This window comes from Ranitomeya imitator, chromosome 4, assembly GCF_032444005.1.
Source record: "Ranitomeya imitator isolate aRanImi1 chromosome 4, aRanImi1.pri, whole genome shotgun sequence".
In the NCBI taxonomy this organism is placed as follows: domain Eukaryota; kingdom Metazoa; phylum Chordata; class Amphibia; order Anura; family Dendrobatidae; genus Ranitomeya; species Ranitomeya imitator.
The window spans coordinates 675840270-675863474 of NC_091285.1; the positions used below are offsets into that span (position 1 = coordinate 675840270).

A 23205-nucleotide genomic window follows, 5' to 3' on the forward strand; every position below is an offset into this window, starting at 1 on the left:
TGCCCTTCACCTCTCCAAACAAACCTACTTCAACACCCTCATCACCTCCCTGTCCAAAAACCCTAAACGTCTCTTTGACACGTTCCAGTCCCTACTCAACCCAAGAGAGCAGGCCCCAACCACGGATCTCCGTGCTGACGATCTGGCCAATTACTTCAAAGAAAAAATTGACCACATTCGACAGGAAATCATCTCCCAATCTCTTCATACCATGCACTGTCCTCCCTCCCCTACTGCATCTAGTTCACTCTCTGACTTTGAAGCAGTTACAGAAGAAGAAGTAAGCAGGCTCCTTGCATCTTCTCGCCCGACCACTTGCACCAGTGACCCCATTCCGTCACATCTCCTCCAGTCCCTTTCCCCGGCTGTCACCTCTCACCTAACAAAAATATTCAACCTTTCCCTCACTTACGGTATTTTTCCCTCCTCATTTAAGCATGCCATCATACATCCATTACTTAAAAAACCATCCCTCGATCAAAACTGTGCCGCTAATTATAGACCTGTCTCTAATCTTCCCTTCATCTCTAAACTCCACGAACGCCTGGTCCACTCCCGTCTTACCCGCTATCTCTCAGATAACTCTCTTCTCGACCCTCTTCAATCTGGCTTCCGCTCTTTACACTCTACTGAAACCGCCCTCACTAAAGTCTCTAATGACCTACTAACAGCTAAATCTAATGGTCACTACTCCATGCTAATTCTCTTGAATCTCTCTGCAGCATTCGATACTGTGGATCATCAGCTCCTCCTCACTATGCTCCGCTCCATCGGCCTCAAGGACACCGTTCTCTACTGGTTCTCCTCCTATCTCTCTGACCGATCCTTCACTGTATGTTTTGCTGGTTCCTCCTCCTCTCATCTTCCCCTTACTGTTGGGGTTCCTCAAGGATCAGTCTTAGGCCCCCTCCTCTTCTCGTTGTATACTGCCCCTATTGGACAAACAATCAGTAGATTTGGTTTCCAGTACCATCTCTATGCTGACGACACCCAATTATACACCTCTTCTCCTGTTGTCACCCCGACCTTTTTAGAAAACACCAGGGATTGTCTTACCGCTGTCTCTAACATCATGTCCTCCCTCTATCTGAAACTAAACCTGTCAAAAACTGAACTCCTCATGTTCTCTCCCTCTACTAACCTAGCCTTTGCCTGACATTGCCATCTCCATGTGCGGTTCCACCATTACTCCAAAGCAACATGCCCGCTGCCTTGGGGTCATCCTTGATTCTGACCTTTCATTCACCCCCCACATCCGATCACTGGCTCGCTCTTCTTACCTGCATCTCAAAAACATTTCTAGAATTCGCCCTTTTCTTACTTTCGACTCTGCAAAAACTCTTACTGTTTCACTTATTCATTCTCGTCTGGACTATTGTAACTCTCTACTAATCGGCCTCCCTCTTACCAAACTTTCCCCGCTCCAATCTGTCCTGAATGCTGCTGCCAGGATCATATTCCTCACCAACCGTTACACCGATGCCTCTACCCTGTGCCAGTCATTACACTGGTTACCCATCCACTCCAGAATCCAGTACAAAACTACTACCCTCATCCACAAAGCACTCCATGGCTCTGCACCACCCTACATCTCCTCTCTGGTCTCAGTCTACCACCCTACCCGTGCCCTCCGCTCCGCTAATGACCTCAGGTTAGCATCCTCAATAATCAGAACCTCCCACTCCCGTCTCCAAGACTTTACACGTGCTGCGCCGATTCTTTGGAATGCACTACCTAGGTTAATACGATTTATCCCCAATCCCCACAGCTTTAAGCGTGCCCTAAAAACTCACTTGTTCAGACTGGCCTACCGCCTCAATGTATTAACCTAACGATCCCTGTGTGGCCTATTTAACCCCTTCATGACCCAGCCTATTTTGACCTTAAAGACCTTGCCGTTTTTTGCAATTCTGACCAGTGTCCCTTTATGAGGTAATAACTCAGGAACGCTTCAACGGATCCTAGCGGTTCTGAGATTGTTTTTTCGTGACATATTGGGCTTCATGTTAGTGGTAAATTTAGGTCAATAAATTCTGCATTTATTTGTGATAAACACGGAAATTTGGCGAAAATTTTGAAAATTTCGCAATTTTCACATTTTGAATTTTTATTCTGTTAAACCAGAGAGATATGTGACACAAAATAGTTAATAAATAACATTTCCCACATGTTTACTTTACATCAGCACAATTTTGGAAACAAAATTTTTTTTTGTTAGGAAGTTATAAGGGTTAAAATTTGACCAGCGATTTGTCATTTTTACAACGAAATTTACAAAACCATTTTTTTTAGGGACCACCTCACATTTGAAGTCAGTTTGAGGGGTCTATATGGCTGAAAATACCCAAAAGTGACACCATTCTAAAAACTGCACCCCTCAAGGTACTCAAAACCACATTCAAGAAGTTTATTAACCCTTCAGGTGCTTCACAGCAGCAGAAGCAACATGGAAGGAAAAAATGAACATTTAACTTTTTAGTCACAAAAATTATCTTTTAGCAACAATTTTTTTATTTTCCCAATGGTAAAAGGAGAAACTGAACCACGAAAGTTGTTGTCCAATTTGTCCTGAGTACGCTGATACCTCATATGTGGGGGTAAACCACTGTTTGGGCGCACGGCAGGGCTTGGAAGGGAAGGAGCGCCATTTGACTTTTTGAATCAAAAATTGGCTCCACTCTTTAGCGGACACCATGTCACGTTTGGAGAGCCCCCGTGTGCCTAAAAATTGGAGCTTCCCCACAAATGACCCCATTTTGGAAACTAGACGCCCCAAGGAACTTATCTAGATGCATAGTGAGCACTTTGAACCCCCAGGTGCTTCACAAATTGATCCGTAAAAATGAAAAAGTACTTTTTTTTCACAAAAAAATTCTTTTAGCCTCAATTTTTTCATTTTCACATGGGCAACAGGATAAAATGGATCCTAAAATGTGTTGGGCAATTTCTCCTGAGTACACCAATACCTCACATGTGGAGGTAAACCACTGTTTGGGCACATGGTAAGGCTCGGAAGGGAAGGAGCGCCATTTGACTTTTTGAATGAAAAATTATTTCCATCGTTAGCGGACATCATGTCGCGTTTGGATAGCTCCTGTGTGCCTAAACATTGGCGCTCCCCCACAAGTGACCCCATTTTTGAAACTAGACCCCCCAAGGAACTTATTTAGATGCCTAGTGAGCACTTTAAACCCTCAGGTGCTTCACAAATTGATCTGTAAAAATGAAAAAGTACTTTTTTTTCACAAAAAAATTATTTTAGCCTCAATTTTTTCATTTTCACATGGGCAGTAGGATAAAATGGATCATAAAATTTGTTGGGCAATTTCTCCCGAGTACGCCGATACCTCATATGTGGGGGTAAACCACTGTTTGGGCACACGGCAGGGCTCGGAAGGGAAGGCGCGCCATTTGACTTTTTGAATGGAAAATTAGCTCCAATTGTTAGCGGACACCATGTCGCGTTTGGAGAGCCCCCTGTGTGCCTAAACATTGGAGCTCCCCCACAAGTGACCCCATTTTGGAAACTAGACCCCCCAAGGAACTTATCTAGATGCATATTGAGCACTTTAAACCCCCAGGTGCTTCACAGAAGTTTATAACGCAGAGCCATGAAAATAAAAAATAATTTTTCTTTCCTCAAAAATGATTTTTCAGCCTGGAATTTCCTATTTTGCCAAGGATAATGGGAGAAATTGGACCCCAAATATTGTTGTCCAGTTTGTCCTGAGTACGCTGATACCCCATATGTGGGGGTAAACCACTGTTTGGGCGCACGGCAGGGCTCGGAAGGGATGGCACGCCATTTGGCTTTTTAAATGGAAAATTAGCTCCAATCATTAGCGGACACCATGTCACGTTTGGAGAGCCCCTGTGTGCTTAAACATTGGAGATCCCCCAGAAATGACACCATTTTGGAAACTAGACCCCCAAAGGAACTAATCTAGATGTGTGGTGAGGACTTTGAACCCCCAAGTGCTTCACAGAAGTTTATAACGCAGAGCCATGAAAATAAAAAAAAAAATTATTTTCTCAAAAATGATCTTTTAGCCTGCAATTTTTTATTTTCCCAAGGGTAACAGGAGAAATTTGACCCCAAAAGTTGTTGTCCAGTTTCTCCTGAGTACGCTGATACCCCATATGTGGGGGTAAATCACTGTTTGGGCACATGCCGGGGCTCGGAAGTGAAGTAGTGACGTTTTGAAATGCAGACTTTGATGGAATGCTCTGTGGGCGTCACGTTGCGTTTGCAGAGCCCCTGATGTGGCTTAACAGTAGAAACCCCCCACAAGTGACCCCATTTTGGAAACTAGACCCCCAAAGGAACTTATCTAGATGTGTGGTGAGCACTTTGAACCCCCAAGTGCTTCATAGAAGTTTATAATGCAGAGCCGTGAAAATAATAAATACGTTTTCTTTCCTCAAAAATAATTATTTAGCCCAGAATTTTTTAATTTTCCCAAGGGTAACAGGAGAAATTTGACCCCAAAAGTTGTTGTCCAGTTTCTCCTGAGTACGGTGATACCCCATATGTGGGGGTAAACTACTGTTTGGGCACATGCCGGGGCTTGGAATTGAAGTAGTGACGTTTTGAAATGCAGACTTTGATGGAATGCTCTGCGGGCGTCACGTTGCGTTTGCAGAGCCCCTGATGTGCCTAAACAGTAGAAACCCCCCACAAGTGACCCCATTTTGGAAACTAGACCCTGAAAGGAACTTATCTAGATGTGTGGTGAGCACTTTGAACCCCCAAGTGCTTCATAGAAGTTTATAATGCAGAGCCGTGAAAATAATAAATACGTTTTCTTTCCTCAAAAATAATTATTTAGCCCAGAATTTTTTATTTTCCCAAGGGTTACAGGAGAAATTGGACCCCAAAAGTTGTTGTCCAGTTTCTCCTGAGTACGCTGATACCCCATATGTGGGGGTAAACCACTGTTTGGGCACACGTCGGGGCTCAGAAGGGAAGTAGTGACTTTTGAAATGCAGACTTTGATGGAATGGTCTGCGGGTGTCACGTTGCGTTTGCAGAGCCCCTGGTGTGCCTAAACAGTAGAGACCCCCCACAAGTGACCCCATTTTAGAAACTAGACCCCTCAAGGAACTTATCTAGATATGTGGTGAGCACTTTGAACCCCCAAGTGCTTCACAGACGTTTACAACGCAGAGCCGTGAAAATAAAAAATCATTTTTCTTTCCTCAAAAATTATGTTTTAGCAAGCATTTTTTTAGATTCACAAGGGTAACAGGAGAAATTGGACCCCAGTAATTGTTGCGCAGTTTGTCCTGAGTATGCTGGTACCCCATATGTGGGGGTAAACCACTGTTTGGGCACACGTCAGGGCTCGGAAGTGAGGGAGCACCATTTGACTTTTTGAATACGAGATTGGCTGGAATCAATGGTGGCGCCATGTTGCGTTTGGAGACCCCTGATGTGCCTAAACAGTGGTAACCCCTCAATTCTAACTCCAACACTAACCCCAACACACCCCTAACCCTAATCCCAACTGTAGCCATAATCCTAATCACAACCCTAACCCCAACACACCCCTAACCCCAACACACCCCTAACCCTAACCACAACCCTAATTCCAACCCTAACCCTAAGGCCATGTGCCCACGTTGCGGATTCGTGTGAGATATTTCCGCACCATTTTTGAAAAATCTGCGGGTAAAAGGCACTGTGTTTTATCTGCGGATTTTCCGCGGATTTCCAGTGTTTTTTGTGCGGATTTCACCTGCGGATTCCTATTGAGGAACAGGTGTAAAACGCTGCGGAATCCGCACAAAGAATTGACATGCTGCGGAAAATACAACGCAGCGTTCCCGCGCGGTATTTTCCGCACCATGGGCACAGCGGATTTGGTTTTTCATATGTTTACATGGTACTGTAAACCTGATGGAACACTGCTGCGGATCCGCAGCCAAATCCGCACCGTGTGCACATAGCCTAATTCTAAAGATATGTGCACACGCTGCGGATCCGCAGCAGTTTCCCATGAGTGTACAGTTCAATGTAAACCTATGGGAAACAAAAATCGCTGTACACATGCTGCGGAAAAACTGCACGGAAACGCAGCGGTTTACATTCCGCAGCATGTCACTTCTTTGTGCGGATTCCGCAGCAGTTTTACAACTGCTCCAATAGAAAATCGCAATTGTAAAACCGCAGTGAAATGCGCAGAAAAAAACGCGGTAAATCCGCCATAAATCCGCAGCGGTTTAGCACTGCGGATTTATCAAATCCGCAGCGGAAAAATCCGCAGAGGACCAGAATACGTGTGCACATTCCTAACCCTAACCCTAGCCCTAACCCTAGCCCTAACCCTTCCCCTAACCCTACCCCTAACCCTAACCCTACCCCTAACCCTACCCCTAACCCTAACCCTAACCCTACCCCTAGCCCTACCCCTAACCCTAACCCTACCCCTAACCCTAACCCTATTCTAACATTAGTGGAAAAAAAAAAATTTCTTTATTTTTTTATTGTCCCTACCTATGGGGGTGACAAAGGGGGGGGTCATTTATTATTTTTTTTATTTTGATCACTGAGATAGATTATATCTCAGTGATCAAAATGCACTTTGGAACGAATCTGCCGGCCGGCAGATTCGGCGGGCGCACTGCGCATGCGCCCGCCATTTTGGAAGATGGCGGCGCCCGGGAGAAGATGGACGGGACCACGGCTGGATCGGTAAGTATGATAGGGTGGGGGGGGACCACGGGGGGGGGGGGATCGGAGCGCGGGAGGGGTGGAACGGAGCGCGGGGGGCGTGGAACGGAGCACGGGGGGGCTGGAATGGAGCACGGGGGGGTGGAACGGAGCACGGGGGGGGGTGGATCGGAGTGCAGGGGGGGTGATTGGAGCACGGGGGGGTGATTGGAGCACGGGGGGAGCGGACACGAGCACGGGGGGGGAGCGGAGCACTGGACGGAGGGGAGCCGGAGCAGTGTACCGGCCAGATCGGGGGGGTGGGGGGGCGATCGGAGGGGTGGGGTGGGGGCACACTAGTATTTCCAGCCATGGCCGATGATATTTCAGCATCGGCCATGGCTGGATTGTAATATTTCACCCGTTATAATGGGTGAAATATTACAAATCGCTCTGATTGGCAGTTTCACTTTCAACAGCCAATCAGAGCGATCGTAGCCACGAGGGGGTGAAGCCACCCCCCCTGGGCTAAACTACCACTCCCCCTGTCCCTGCAGATCGGGTGAAATGGGAGTTAACCCTTTCACCCGATCTGCAGGGACGCGATCTTTCCATGACGCCGCATAGGCGTCATGGGTCGGAATGGCACCGACTTTCATGACGCCTACGTGGCGTCAAAGGTCGGGAAGGGGTTAAAAAAAAAAAAAAAACTATTGTTTTTATTTATTTTTTTTTTTAAATAGGCAATCAGGTTCCTCGCATCATGTTCTCATTCACTTTATGCAATTAATAGCCCTCTGTGTCTGTACTGCTACATACTTAGGCAGTTAACTGGTTCATGCAGCTTTACATGAACACCCGAGCCTTACACTATGGCCGGTCCGAATAACTAAAGCAATTGTTTTCCTCATAGTTTGTAGCTTGCGAGCAGGGCCCTCATTCCTCCTGGTATCTGTTTTGAACTGTATTTCTGTTATGCTGTAATGTCTATTGTCTGTACAAGTCCCCTCTATAATTTGTAAAGCGCTGCGGAATATGTTGGCGCTATATAAATAAAAATTATTATTATTAGCGCCCGACAGTGCTATCTGCACTCAACACATGATACAGCGTCCTATTGCTGTGACCGCCAGTGTGGCGCCATGCGCTATTAGAGTGTTTTCCTGACCCAAGTCTGGGTGGTTAGTGGCGTCCGCAAGTGCGGCACTGCATGCAGTCTTGTGCATTAAATTATTATTTCTGTTAAACTCTGACACCTCAGTAGCAGTGTCGAGCGCAAGAGGTCTAGAGGAACTCTTAACCTGTGTCTTGGGATAGAGTTCTGTGACTCTCTGCTTGCGCACTTTGTGCGGTACCACGGCCCTGTGACGCAACAGTGTCGCTTCCTTCATACTTGGTGAAGCTAACCCGTGTGTGTATCCACATTATACTGCCATATAGTCTATCATTACTCAGCAGCAACTTCCATCCCTGCACGGTGGACCCCGGGCTGCGAATGCACCTTATACCATCTTCTTAATTATTTGGTGCGTTCCGCTAGTTGTAACTGAAAGTAAACTTAAAGATTTACCGCACTATGTGCGTACAGCACCGCTCTGGCGGATGCACCTTACCACCCTAAGCTTGGGCCAGGAAAGTGCACTATCTGCGCACAGCGCCACTCTGAGAGACGCTGCTATGGACGCTGTACTGTCGTGCCTTGTGCTGGATGGCACAATCTGGTGCTAGTTAGCTCCAATCACCCACACTCAGTCAACAATGCTAGGGAAGGGGATAAACTAGAAGCTTTCATCATATTGCATACATACATTCACACTTACCCGATTATAGATTTATACTAGCGCATGGCCGAGTGGCCATGCGAGCCTTTAATAGATGTAGCCTTCTGGGACCTTGCCAGTGGTCCAATGGAGCCGCTACAGGACCTGAGCATATGACCTCCGACCTTCAATTAGAGGTCGTCCCACAGGCATGCTCAGTAGATGAAAAGCAGAGCTTAGTCCCTGGAACGTCTGCTCGCCGCTGATCAATGCTGGTTACAAAGGCTGAACCTGGGGCGGTAGCTGTAACCAGTCACACAGTATCAGCTTGAGCCAGATGCTGGGACCAACGTCTCTGCTGAGCAGACTCCACTGCAGCTGGGGAAGAATGGGAGACTGCAGAGGACATGGTCCGAGATTCCCCCTGTGCAGCGGCGGGAACTCGACACCTAACATAAGGCAAAAGTGGCAACCCCGACATCTTCACATTCAGAAGTATCCTGGGAAATAGGATGAGCTATTCCACCCCCTAGTGTTAGGGACAGGGAAGAAGCTCCTGGTCCTGGGTCACCCGACAGCTGAATCGTGAAACTCACACTACATTACATGCACATATACACAGGCTTAGTAAATAAAATATAGATGAGTGGGCTTCTTGAAATGAAGTCCATTTACATTCCATAAGTGTGGCTGTTTATTAGCAAGAAAAGAAGGGTTCCTTATGACCAATTCATTGAAAAAAGGACTAAAAAATCAATAAAAGCATCATTGAATGAAAGAAAAAGCAGCCATAATTGCAATACTATGTCCAGACACAAATGCACAAACAGGATGCAGCAGATCCTCCATGACATAGGCAGGGGCAGCACAGGTGCAAAATACTAATAAAACAAGCACTTACTAACCTTCAGCCATCCGTGGGGTGGCTACCTATTAGTCTAATTGCATACAGGTCTGCATAGGGTGTCATTCACACCATTACGTAAGATGCACCTGTGTCTGTATAAGAGTCCTTTTTTCAGTGAATTGTTTTTGAATTTAGTGTAAGAACTCGCAAGATAATGAGCTATTGTCTCATCCCCTGATGACCCTGGGGAACCACCACTTGATATTTCAGGCAATTTCCTATATGCTTAATCAGAATTTTTAAGGCAGTGTAGGGGTAAAATACATAATTGTTTATGTACCTCGCTATTTTAAAATATCAATAAAAGTTAAATTTTAGGGCTTACAAGTGAGGGATCTCCTTGGGGTTTCCACAATTCTTTTGAGTCTAATTTATACATATATGCTTTTCCACGTCAACAATTAATTAATTTGAATTCCTTATTGGTATGTCTTTGAAGAATGCATACTGATATTTGAAACGACATAATGATGATTATTTGTCTAACACGGTACCAAGGTATATTTTTCCTGTTTCTTTGAGGAAGGACACCTTGAATTATGCCATGGTAGATGCTACCACCTGAAGGTTAGCTATAGTAAAAAGTTTGAAGACTATCCCTGAAAATTTCTTCAGAACTCCACAGTATAATTGTCTGAAGCTTTCGAAGAAAGTCTTCTGTCTTAGTACACTTACGTTGAATACGGCTTGAAAGGGGTTGACCACATTTTGGATGGAAATCTAAAATGCTATGCCCTTTAAATAAAGAGTGGATTGTGTTTTGTATCCATTCCATGACTTTCCATATTGCTGTGGTTCTATGAATTACCAACATGATGCCAGCACAGAAGAACAAGTAGGAGACCATGTGAGTCACTCGTGAGACCCATGCCATCTTTAGAGCCATGCTGCCGTCATCTCTTCGCACATTCTATTCAAGGGCAGCATGAGGATTTGTAATGTTGTCCCCTAAACTGAGGTACTTAGGGTTCCCTATATTAATTAGGACATTTTTAAAATTTAAACACAAAGTTACCCATTTCTTTGACCACTCTTCCTGATGTGTCTTACTCCAAAACATAATTATAGGTAGACCATAAAATATACCATTTACATTGCATTTATTTTTCATTCTAATTTAAACAATGCCATCCCAACTTCTATCCACCATTTTGCCTTCACCTCCCTTCTCTTCTCCTTTTTATGATGTTAAACCTAATTTTTTTTTATTTTTTATTTCATTTCATCTTTTTTTATAGCTGTCAATCATCAAGCCAGTTTTGGTATAGAGGGGACCGATGCCAGGTGGCTGTCAGTAAGTCAGGAATTTATGGTGGTGCGGCTGCTGCTCTTACATTCCTTCTGACAATCATTATATTGCTGGCTTTTTTACTACATCGACAGAAGCATAAAAAGAACGAGGGAACGTAAGTAAAACATGTTAAAGTGGTGTAAACCAGTGCATTCTTTAGGTTAAAGGGAGCCTCCTCAAAATCATTGTGCAAACCAAGGACCCGAATCATCATTTGCATTTTTTTCATTTACTTTTGTTTTTTCTTTTTTCATATTTTATTTGTTTATATTCTTTTCACCAAATTTTTCAAACTGTTCATAAAGTTTGTGCAAAGTCAGTAATGTTTTTTATTTTTGTCTTCAACCTTTTGACAACTTTTCAACTCAAAAAGGTGCAAACGTTGCAAAGAAAAATTGCAAAATTGTATACAATTTCAGGCATACAAAAAGAGACATTTTCAGGGGGCATAGACTGAAATAAATAGGTGCAAAAAAAATCCAATTTTTACAAAATTTGCAATTGATGAATTGGGAGTTAGCAGCAAACATCTTGAAAGCAAAACAACGAAAACTGGTCAAGATAATGCAGTAATAAATCCAGTCCCAAAATTGTATTTTGCATCAGGAGTTTGGTCCAGTTTCAAGCGTATTGGATTTTCTAATTTCTTCATGTTTCTCTCCATTTTTTATTTCTTGCGGAGTGTTGGGAGAGTGGGAGCTTCTGTTGAATGAAATAGCTTTACAAACAAGAAGTTCTGCTGAATTTTGTAAAATAATGGAATAATATTCTGCACATTTTCATGGGATAGGATGTGATTAGAGGATATGTAATTTGAAGCTTCAGGGTTACAATAAAAAAATTACGATTTAGAATTTTGATATGTTCTAATTAACGTTGACTGAATGTGCTCGGATAAGATGTGATTCGAGCTTGCGCGGGTGCTATCCGGGTAGCTTGGCTAGTGATGGGCGAACCCCCTGATGTTCGGGATCGGCGGGAGATGACACAAACTTGAGTCTGAACCCCAAACTCGGACTTTACATATATGGGATGGGGCAGGGGGGCTGTAAAAAAAGCGGAAAATGAATCATAAACTTTATAATCATACTTACCTGTCCAGAGATGCATCCTCCTGCCCCGCTGTCTCCCGGCAACATCTGCTTCCAGGGCTGCTCATTAACTGCCGGCAGTATTCACTGCACTCGGCAGACATCGTCTTTTTTCGGCAGTGTTCATGCTATGATGTCACCACACAAACACTGTCGGAAAAAGCCGAAGACTGCCGAGTGCAGTGAATACCGGCAGAAGGTAATGAGCGGCCCTGTAAGCAGATGCGGCCGGGAGACGGCGGGACGGGAGGATGCGTTACTGGACAGGTAAATATAATTATAATGTTTATTATTCATTTTCTGTTTTTTTTTTTACAGCCCGAACTGGACCCTTATCTTGGCATGTTGGTATAATACGTTGGAGTCCTCTTGGTTGCATGTCTCGCAACTGTTAGCCAGATGCAATATATGTGGTGATTGCCTGTTTGTTATGCCTGTTTGTTATGCAATCCCCGCATGTGTAGCTTCTGACTAACAGCCGCGAGACACGCAACCGCGGGGATTTAAACATATTATTCGAGAACGCCCAAGATACTCGGATAGCACCCGAGAATGCTCGAATAACACCTTATCAGAGCACGTTCGTTCATCACTAGTTCTAATGTTGCTGATGGCCATTACGCTTCCTCAGGCATGACCCCTGCCTTTGTATAGGTCACCCATTGCTGTTTTTATAGAAACTTTATGGCCCATACACAACAGTTCAAAGTTAAAAAGCATGCCTTGAAGTTCTTGTTAACCAGTTAAACCTATTTTCTCCCCTTGTTATGACTTTTAGTCTGGGATCAAGCATCTTTACAGGTCACCAAGTTGTGTTTATGAGTGAAATAAACAAAAGTGTTGTAGGAGACGTGAGGCTGGGAAGAACATTTATTTACCAGAAACCTTATTTCCTTCTTTACCAGATTTCGCTTTCCATTTTTCAGTTTTTATTTGTCTTTAATTTTTTTTAACACACTGGTCCTTGTGTGGAAATGTGACCAAGTCATGAAGTGATGTTGATTACGCTACGGCCACACAACAGTATTTTTTTCCCATCTGAAAAAATTGGGTCGATTATGCTAATAACACTCTGATCAGAATTTGACCCAATTTTCTCTGATGAGGAGAAGATGGGGAAAAAAACAATTCTCAATCTTCTCCATTGTGTCAGCTACAGAGCCCAAAAATTGTGTGTATCTTTGTAACCTACTTACTGCTCCTATTTATTAAAAATATAAAATGAAGCGGCTTTACGCAAGCCCTGATTAGAATCTCCTGCCATTTTGTGTATACAGCTCCTATGAAGACACATGTTACATCCCACTTTCTAACTACTGGTTGACACCACACACCAGACTTGTTTGCAGTCTGTTACCATGGGGGTACATAGTTTTATATTTTTTATACTATTTTTAAAAACAAAATGGCTTTTTTTAATTTTAGAAGCATTTATACCAATAAAAATTAAGCTCAACGTATTTAACAAATGGATAATCTTGGACTCTCATTGGCCTAATTTTTCTATAAAAATATTATTTTTCTCATACAAAATGCTCCTAAAACTTGGCAGCAAATGCCCCTAATACTTAGGACCTTCTATTATTAAGTGGATTACTTTTCATCTGTAGGTTAACTGATCCAGATGGAAACTTTCAGGAGGATGATTGGGATTTTACTTCTCAGGAACCTGTTATTGTCAACCCCAGTTGTGTCTTGGAGATATCATCGGAGAGTGATGCTGCAGCAATAACTCTTCCATCATTTGGATCTCAGAATTCTAGACCCGACTTCCACTTATCTTTAGGAAATGTTGACTTGCACAAGGTAACTTATGGCTGTAAATTGAAAAGTTGTAAACAATGATCCCTTTTAAGCTGAAGGGTCCCATGACAATATGACGATAACAAGAGCCAAACTTCTGGAACCACCAAACTGTAATTTGCAGCGGCCCCACTAGAGAGCTAAAGCGTTAGCAGGCACCCAATCCAATCGATGGGCTTTGCATGTAGACATGTGCCACATTCTCCTGTAATGAAATAATTTTTTGTAGATGATCTCCACTGGCTAATGAGTTCTTAATAGGTGACCAATCTCATTTACTGTACAAAGAAGCTCTACTACCAGGGTAAACCTTTTTTTGCATTTCCTATAAGGGCACGTAGTCTTCACAAAGGGACACATAGTTCCCTCCATTAGATAGAGAAGAGAGCAGCGAGCAAGCAGAACAAGCAACAGTTCTATTCATGGCGGTAGGCATGTTTATCACTGATAGAGCTCATACTTGTTTTAGTCTGCGTGACTAGTTAGACCAAGTGGTCTGCGCCAAAATAAGGCAAGTATGTCCAAGTCACGGACTAAACTGCTCAATAGAACTCTGATGGTCATTGAAAAAAAAGTTGGATGCCATCTGTACACTGCTTGTGTTTTACTGACTAATAGGAGAAGCATGAGAAACTTCCCGCAATTTTGTTTATGCTAGAAAAACTAATGAAACTCTGATGGTAAAAACTGACATACTCATTGCAATGGAGCTCTGTTCGTGGTAGTCTAGCAGTTCTAAATAAGGCTTTCTTGGACAGTTGTTGAACAAATCCACTCCACGTAAAGAGTCCTAGGAAAATTCTTTTAACCTGTATATAAGTATCTTTACACAGAGCTTCCTGAGTTACGTTCATTGAGTGGCTGCTGGCCGGTTTAGCCAACTGGCAGAAAGGAGTCATACTTGGAGGTCAAAGTCATGTAGAGAACTGAGAGTTGGGCAATCAGAAATACTAGCCAAGGTCAGGAACTAAACATCGGTATATTCAGGTTAGACTGCTGACCAGTGTCATTTTATGAGGTAATAACTCTGGAACTCTTAATAACTCTGGAACTCTGAATCCCGCTGATTCTGGGATTGTTTTTTGTGACATATTGCAGTTCATGATAGTGGTAAAATTTATTCAATGTGACTTGCGTTTATTTCTGACGAAAAACAGAAATTTGGAGAAAATTTACGAAATGTTTGCAACTTTCAAAGCTTTCATTTTTATGTTAAATCAGAGAGATACGTCACACAAAACAGATAATAAATAACATTTCCCACATGTCTACTTTACATCAGCACAGTTTTTGAAAGCATAATTTTTTTTTGTTAGGAAGTTATAAGAATTAAAAGTTGACCAGCAATTTCTTATTTTTCCAACAAAATTTATAAAACCATGTTTTTTATGGACCACATCACATTTGAAGTGACTTTGAGGGGTATATATGACAGAAAAAAGCCAGAAGTGACACAATTCTAAAAACTGTACCCCTCAAGGTGTTCAAAACCACATTCAAAAAGTTTACTAACTCTTCAGGTGCTTCACAAGAATTTATCGAATCTGGTAGGAAAAATTAAAAAAATTCACAAAAATTTAAATTTAGACGCGAATTTCTTTATTTTCACAAGAGAAACAGGAAAAAATGAACCCCAAAATTTGTTGTACAATTTCACCTGAGCACGGCAATACCCCATATGTGGGGAAAAAGTACTGTTTGAGAGCACGGCAAAGCTTAGAAGTAAAGGAGCACCATTTGACTTTTTGAACGCAATATTGGCTGGAATCGAAAGCGGATGTTTATCTAGATATGTGGTGAGCACCTTGAATCCGCAGGTGCTTCACAGAAATATATAATATTGAGCTGTGAAAACCAAAAATTGCATTTTTTCCACAAAAATGTTCTTTTAGCCCCCAATTTTTTTATTTTCACAAGGGTAATAGGAGAAAATGGACCCCAAAAATTGTTGTGTAGTTTATTCTGAGTACGATGGTTCCCCATATGTGGGGAAAAAGAACTGTTTGGGCTCATGGCAGGGCTCGTAAGGGAAGGAGGACTTTTTGAATGCAAAATTGGCTGAAATCATTAGCGGACACCATGTCACCCTTGAAGAGCCCTTGATGTGCCTAAACAGTGAAAATCCTCCACAAGTGGTGCCATTTTGGAAACTAGACCCCTCAAGAAATGTATCTGGATGTATGGTGAGCATGTTGAAACTCCAGGTGCATTACAGAAGTTTGTAACTTTAACCTTTGAAAATAAAAAATCACATTTTCCCCACAAAAAATGTAATTTTAGCCATTTTTTTTAACTTAGAAAGGGTAAAAGGAGAAATTGCGCCATGTAAATTGTTGTGCAATTTCTCCTGTGAGTGATGATATTTGATATGTGGGTGAAAACTACTGTGAAAGGAGCGCCATTTGACTCTTTCAATGTCAAATTTGCTAGAAACATTAGCAAATTGCACGTCCCATTTGAAGAGCCCCTGATGTGCCTAAACAGTGAAACCCCCCGCAAGTGACTCCATTTTGGAAACTTTACCTTGAGCCTCCAGATGTTTCACAGAAGTTTATAACATTGAGCTATGAAAATAAAAAATCACATTTTTGCCGTAAAGGGTAAAAGGAGAAATTGCACCATAAAATTTGTTGTGCAATTTCTCTTGAGTACGCAGATGCCCCATATGTGGGGGAAAACTACTGCTTGGGCGCACGTCAGGGTGCTGTTATGTCATCGCTATATTTTGAAAGCTATAATTTTCCATATTTCTGCTGACAGAGTCACGTGAGGTCTTGTTTTTTGATCACGTTTTATTCCACTTTTTGTTCAACGATATGATGAAAAGCATCATTTTTTGCCCCCCCCCCCTTTTTTTACAGTGCCCACTAAAGGAGTTAACTAGTGGGACAGGTTTTAGGGACAGGTCACACCGGACGCCGCTATTCCAAACATGTGTACTTTTTTTTTTAACCCCTTCCCGACCCATGACGCCACGTAGGCGTCATGAAAGTCGGTGCCAATCCGACCCATGACGCCTATGTGGTGTCATGGAAAGATCGCGTCCCTGCAGGCCGGGTGAAAGGGTTAACTCCCATTTCACCCGATCTGCAGGGACAGGGGGAGTGGTAGTTTAGCCCAGGGGGGGTGGCTTCACCCCCTCGTGGCTACGATCGCTCTGATTGGCTGTTGAAAGTGAAACTGCCAATCAGAGCGATTTGTAATATTTCACCTATTATAACGGGTGAAATATTACAATACAGCCATGGCCGATGCTGCAATATCATCGGCCATGGCTGGAAATACTAATGTGACCCCACCCCATCCCACCGATCGCCCCCCAGCCCCCCGATCTGGCCGGTACACTGCTCCGGCTCCCCTCCATCCAGTGCTCCGCTCCCCCCGTGCTCTTGTCCGCTCCCCCCGTACTCCAATCACCCCCCCCGTGCTCCAATCACCCCCCCTGCATTCCGATCCACCCCCCGTGCTCCGTTCCACCCCCCCGTGCTCCGTTCCAGCCCCCCGTGCTCCGTTCCACGCCCCCCGTGCTCCGTTCCATGCCTGCCACGCTCCGATTCTCCCCCCCGTGCTCCAATCCCCCCCCATGTTCCCCCCCACCCCATCATACTTACCGATCCTGCCGGGGTCCCGTCCGTCTTCTCCCTGGGCGCCGCCATCTTCCAAAATGGCGGGCGCATGCGCAGTGCGCCCGCCGAATCTGCCGGCCGGCAGATTCGTTCCAAAGTGCATTTTGATCACTGAGATAGATTATATCTCAGTGATCAAAATAAAAAAAATAATAAATGACCCCCCCCCCTTTGTCACCCCCATAGGTAGGGACAATAAAAAAATAAAGAAATTTTTTTTTTCCACTAATGTTAGAATAGCGTTAGGGTTAGGGGTAGGGTTAGGGTTAGGGGTAGGGTTAGGGTTAGGGGTAGGGTTAGGGGTAGGGCTAGGGTTAGGGCTAGGGTTAGGGTTAGGGTTAGGGGTAGGGTTAGGGGTAGGGTTAGGGCTAGGGTTAGGGTTTCGGTATGTGCACACGTATTCTGGTCCTCTGCGGATTTTTCCGCTGCGGATTTGATAAATCCGCAGTGCTAAACCGCTGCGGATTTATGGCGGATTTACCGCGTTTTTTTCTGCGCATTTCACTGCGGTTTTACAATTGCGATTTTCTATTTGAGCAGTTGTAAAACCGCTGCAGAATCCGCACAAAGAAGTGACATGCTGCGGAATGTAAACCGCTGCGTTTCCGTGCAGTTTTTCCGCAGCATGTGTACAGCGATTTTTGTTTCCCATAGGTCTACATTGAACTGTAAACTCATGGGAAACTGCTGCGGATCTGCAGCGTTTTCCGCAGTGTGCACATACCTTTAGAATTAGGCTATGTGCACACGGTGCGGATTTGGCTGCGGATTGGCCGCTGCGGATTCGCAGCAGTATTCCATCAGGTTTACAGTACCATGTAAACATATGAAAAACCAAATCCGCTGTGCCCATGGTGCAGAAAATACCGCGTGGAAACGCTGCGTTGTATTTTCCGCAGCATGTCAATTCTTTGTGCGGATTCCGCGGCGTTTTACACCTGTTCCTCAATAGGAATCCGCAGGTGAAATCCGCACAAAAAACACTGGAAATCTGCGGAAAATCCGCAGGTAAAACGCAGTGCCTTTTACCCGCGGATTTTTAAAAAATGGTGCGGAAATATCTCACACGAATCCGCAACGTGTGCACATAGCCTTAGGGTTAGGGTTGGAATTAGGGTTGTGGTTAGGGTTGTGATTAGGGTTATGACTACAGTTGGGATTAGGGTTAGGGGTGTGTTGGGGTTAGTGTTGGAGGTAGAATTGAGGGGTTACCACTGTTTAGGCACATCAGGGGTCTCCAAACGCAACATGGCGCCACCATTGATTCCAGCCAATCTCGTATTCAAAAAGTCAAATGGTGCTCCCTCACTTCCGAGCCCCGACGTGTGCCCAAACAGTGGTTTACCCCCACATATGGGGTATCAGTGTACTCAGGATAAACTGTGCAACAATTACTGGGGTCCAATTTCTCCCGTTACTCTTGTGAATCTAAAAAAATGCTTGCTAAAACATCATTTTTGAGGAAAGAAAAATGATTTTTTATTTTCACGGCTCTGCGTTGTAAACGTCTGTGAAGCACTTGGGGGTTCAAAGTGCTCACCACATATCTAGATAAGTTCCTTGGGGGGTCTAGTTTCTAAAATGGGGTCACTTGTGGGGGGTTTCTACTGTTTAGGCACACCAGGGGCTCTGCAAACGCAACCTGACATGGTTTACCCCCACATATGGGGTATCAGCGTACTCAGGACAAACTGGACAACAATATTTGGGGTCCAATTTCTCCTATTATCCTTGGCAAAATAGGAAATTCCAGGCTAAAAATCATTTTTGAGGAAAGAAAAATTATTTTTTATTTTCATGGCTCTGCGTTATAAACTTCTGTGAAGCACCTGGGGGTTTAAAGTGCTCAATATGCATCTAGATAAGTTCCTTGGGGGGGTCTAGTTTCTAAAATGGGGTCACTTGTGGGGGGTTTCTACTGTTTAAGCACACCAGGGGCTTTGCAAACGCAACGTTACACCCGCAGACCATTCCATCAAAGTCTGCATTTCAAAAGTCACTACTTCACTTCTGAGCCCCGACGTGTGCCCAAACAGTGGTTTATCCCCACACATGGGGTATCAGCGTACTCAGGAGAAACTGGACAACAACTTTTGGGGTCCAATTTCTCCTGTAACCCTTGGAAAAATAAAAAATTCTGGGCTAAATAATTATTTTTGAGGAAAGAAAACGTATTTATTATTTTCACGGCTCTGCGTTATAAACTTCTGTGAAGCACTTGGGGATTCAAAGTGCTCACCACACATCTAGATAAGTTCCTTTCGGGGTCTAGTTTCCAAAATGGGGTCACTTGTGGGGGGGTTTCTACTGTTCAGCCACATCAGGGGTTCTGCAAACGCAACGTGACGCCCGTAGAGCATTCCATCAAAGTCTGCATTTCAAAACGTCACTACTTCACTTCCGAGCCCCGGCATGTGCCCAAACAGTAGTTTACCCCCACATATGGGGTATCACCGTACTCAGGAGAAACTGGACAACAAATATTGGGGTCAAATTTCTCCTGTTACCCTTGGGAAAATTAAAAATTTCTGGGCTAAATAATTATTTTTGAGGAAAGAAAACTTATTTATTATTTTCACGGCTCTGCGTTATAAACTTCTGTGAAGCACTTGGGGGTTCAAAGTGCTCACCACACATCTAGATAAGTTCCTTTCGGGGTCTAGTTTCCAAAATGGGGTCACTTGTGGGGGGTTTCTACTGTTTAGCCACATCAAGGGCTCTGCAAACGTATGGGGTATCACCGTACTCAGTAGAAACTGGACAACAACTTTTGGGGTCAAATTTCTCCTGTTACCCTTGGGAAAATAAAAAATTGCAGGCTAAAAGATCATTTTTGAGAAAATAATTTTTTATTTTATTTTCATGGCTCTGCGTTATAAACTTCTGTGAAGCACTTGGGGGTTCAAAGTCCTCACCACACATCTAGATTAGTTCCTTTGGGGGTCTAGTTTCCAAAATTGGGTCATTTGTGGGGGATCTCCAATGTTTAGGCACACAAGGGCTCTCCAAACGTGACATGGTGTCCGCTAATGATTGGAGCTAATTTTCCATTTAAAAAGCCAAATGGCGTGCCTTCCCTTCCGAGCCCTGCCGTGCGCCCAAACAGTGGTTTACCCCCACATATGGGGTATCAGCGTACTCAGGACAAACTGGACAACAACATTTGGGGTCCAATCTCTCCTAATACCCTTGGCAAAATAGGAAATTCCAGGCTAAAAAAATCATTTTTGAGGAAAGAAAAGTTATTTTTTATTTTCATGGCTCTGCGTTATAAACTTCTGTGAAGCACCTGGGGGTTTAAAGTGCTCAATATGCATCTAGATAGGTTCCTTGGGGGGGTCTAGTTTCCAAAATGGGGTCACTTGTGGGGGAGCGCCAATGTTTAGGCACACAGGGGCTCTCCAAACGCGACATGGTGTCCGCTAACAATTGGAGCTAATTTTCCATTCAAAAAGTCAAATGGCGCGCCTTCCCTTCCGAGCCCTGCCGTGTGCCCAAACAGTGGTTTACCCCCACATATGAGGTATCGGCGTACTCGGGAGAAATTGCCCAACAAATTTTAGGATCCATTTTATCCTATTGCCCATGTGAAAATGAAAAAGTTGAGGCGAAAAATTTTTTTTGTGAAAAAAAAGTACTTTTTCATTTTTACAGATCAATTTGTGAAGCACCTGAGGATTTAAAGTGCTCACTAGGCATCTAGATAAGTTCCTTGGGGGGTCTAGTTTCCAAAATGGGGTCAATTGTGGGGGAGCTCCAATTTTTAGGCACACGGGGGCTCTCCAAACGTGACATGGTGTCCGCTAAAGAGTGGAGCCAATTTTTCATTCAAAAAGTCAAATGGTGCTCCTTCTCTTCCAAGCCCTGCCGTGCGCCCAAACAGTGATTTACTCCCACATATGAGGTATCAGCGTACTCAGGACAAATTGGACAACAACTTTCGTGGTTCAGTTTCTCCTTTTACCTTTGGGAAATCAAAAAAATTGTTGCTAAAGATAATTTTTGTGACTAAAAAGTTAAAATGTTCATTTTTTCCTTCCATGTTGCTTCTGCTGCTGTGAAGCACCTGAAGGGTTAATAAACTTCTTGAATGTGGTTTTGTGCAGCTTTAGGGGTGCAGTTTTTAGAATGGTGTCACTTTTGGGTATTTTCAGCCATATATTGTAAATTTCGTTGTAAAAATGAGAAATCGCTGGTCAAATTTTAACCCTTATAACTTCCTAGCAAAAAAATTTTTGTTTTCAAAATTGTGCTGATGTAAAGTATACATGTGGGAAATGTTATTTATTAACTATTTTGTGTCACATAACTCTCTGGTTTAACAGAATAAAAATTCAAATTGTGAAAATTGCGAAATTTTCAAAATTTTTGCCAAATTTCCGTTTTTATCACAAATAAACGCATAATTTATTGACCTAAATTTACCACTAACATGAAGCCCAATATGTCATGAAAAAACAATCTCAGAACCGCTAGGATCCGTTGAAGCGTTCCTGAGTTATTACCTCATAAAGGGACACTGGTCAGAATTGCAAAAAACGTCAAGGTCTTTAAGGTTAAAATAGGCTGGGTCATGAAGGGGTTAATCAGGTCTTAGACTGTCTATGTATTACAGTTTCTAAGCTGGATTTCTCATATGTTGGGTGGCTCCAAAATTGAATGGATTGACAATGTCTACTAGTCAACCATTTGCCACTAAAACCGGCAAACAATACCGACCACACAATTTACTCGCACTGACTAAATTTCACCTTTCTTTCTTCTTCTCCAAGGTTATAGGACAAAATAGTTTAAAAACCGAATTATGGTTCCTCAAATTATTTCCTTTTGTGGTTGTTCCTGTTGTCCACCTGCAGAAAATCATAATGCTCATAGAAGTTGACTAATTGTAAAAACACCATGAGATTAACGATAGACAATGATCTTTTTAACATGAAGAATATTCGTTTCCATTATTTTTTCAGATGAGCAGACCCCGGTCCAACGATAGTAAAAGATCTCAACAATAAGTCACAAGAGGAGTCCAACACAATCTTCAAAATATCTGACCACCCTTAAAGGTTAACTGATGATTTTATTTAATGGTGAAGAACAAAGGCTATCAAGGGATCTAGCAAATTCCTATAAAAATCAAGGACACTATGGTGGAGAAAAAAATGAAAATCAGATGCAACTACAACGTTGGTTTACATGGGAAATGGTAATGAACCCCCATTGGGTCAAGTATACAGTTAACACATTTTAGAGTCACTTTAGCTCCATTGGGAACATACACTTTCAACATTGATTGCTCTGCATGGATTATTACGAAAAGAGGGTACAGCATGATCAATGGATTAACCCAGCACCATCCTGAACGACCCTACATTTTTAAACATGAACTTTCAAAAAATCTAAATATTAAAACTTTATTTTAATTTATGAGATTATTTATTTATTATTGTATTAGTATTTATGAAAGTATATTATTGCATTTTGTATTTAATTTTAAAGCATCTAAATAAAAAGTTAGATTTCATATAACATCAGGCCTTGTGTAACAAATGTCCATTAAAGAAAAGATTACAATTGAACAAAAGATGTTCTTTGTGTTATACATGTAGGGTGTCTAGGGGTAATATTTCCCTTGTGTAAAAAGTGCCAAGCCAGCGTAAGGAGACTAATGGCCATGGCGACCTGATTGATGAAAGCTCTGCAGGAGGATCAACCCTGTACAAGCCTAGATAGGTCCACCAGTGTCTTCTATGCTGTTATCTTGATAGTATCAAGCCATGGGTGGCTGGTCTTCCTATTGACCTTGATACTTCTATTCTTCTGACCATGTATAAATAATGAAGAATCTAAAGGCGAAACGCGCGTCGGGGTCCCTGTGCCACCTCAAGGTTGTATGCCAGGTTAATCTGCCTTACCTGCACACTTTTGCACTATTGTCTTTTTTTTTCTATTTCCTTGCTGCTACAATTCATATGCTTTTCTAATCTGATTCTTCATTATTTATACACATGCTGCTACAACATATATACTTTATTTCAGGTGCGTTACCTATTATTTATAGACTTTTTCTTGTTGTATTAC

At 43.0% G+C, this 23205-nt stretch overlaps 1 protein-coding gene across 1 annotated transcript in view; it reads left to right on the top strand.

The window, feature by feature from the left end:
- The window catches only part of LOC138677296 (uncharacterized), a 73215-nt gene extending 50562 nt beyond the window's left edge, over window positions 1–22653 (top strand). The window contains exons 8-10 of the mRNA XM_069767331.1: window positions 10558–10725; window positions 13312–13507; window positions 22095–22653. Coding sequence (XP_069623432.1) covers window positions 10558–10725; window positions 13312–13507; window positions 22095–22139 — 409 coding nt within the window. The 3' untranslated portion in view covers window positions 22140–22653. The remainder of the gene's footprint in view (window positions 1–10557; window positions 10726–13311; window positions 13508–22094) is intronic.
- The last annotated feature ends 552 nt before the right edge of the window (window positions 22654–23205 follow it).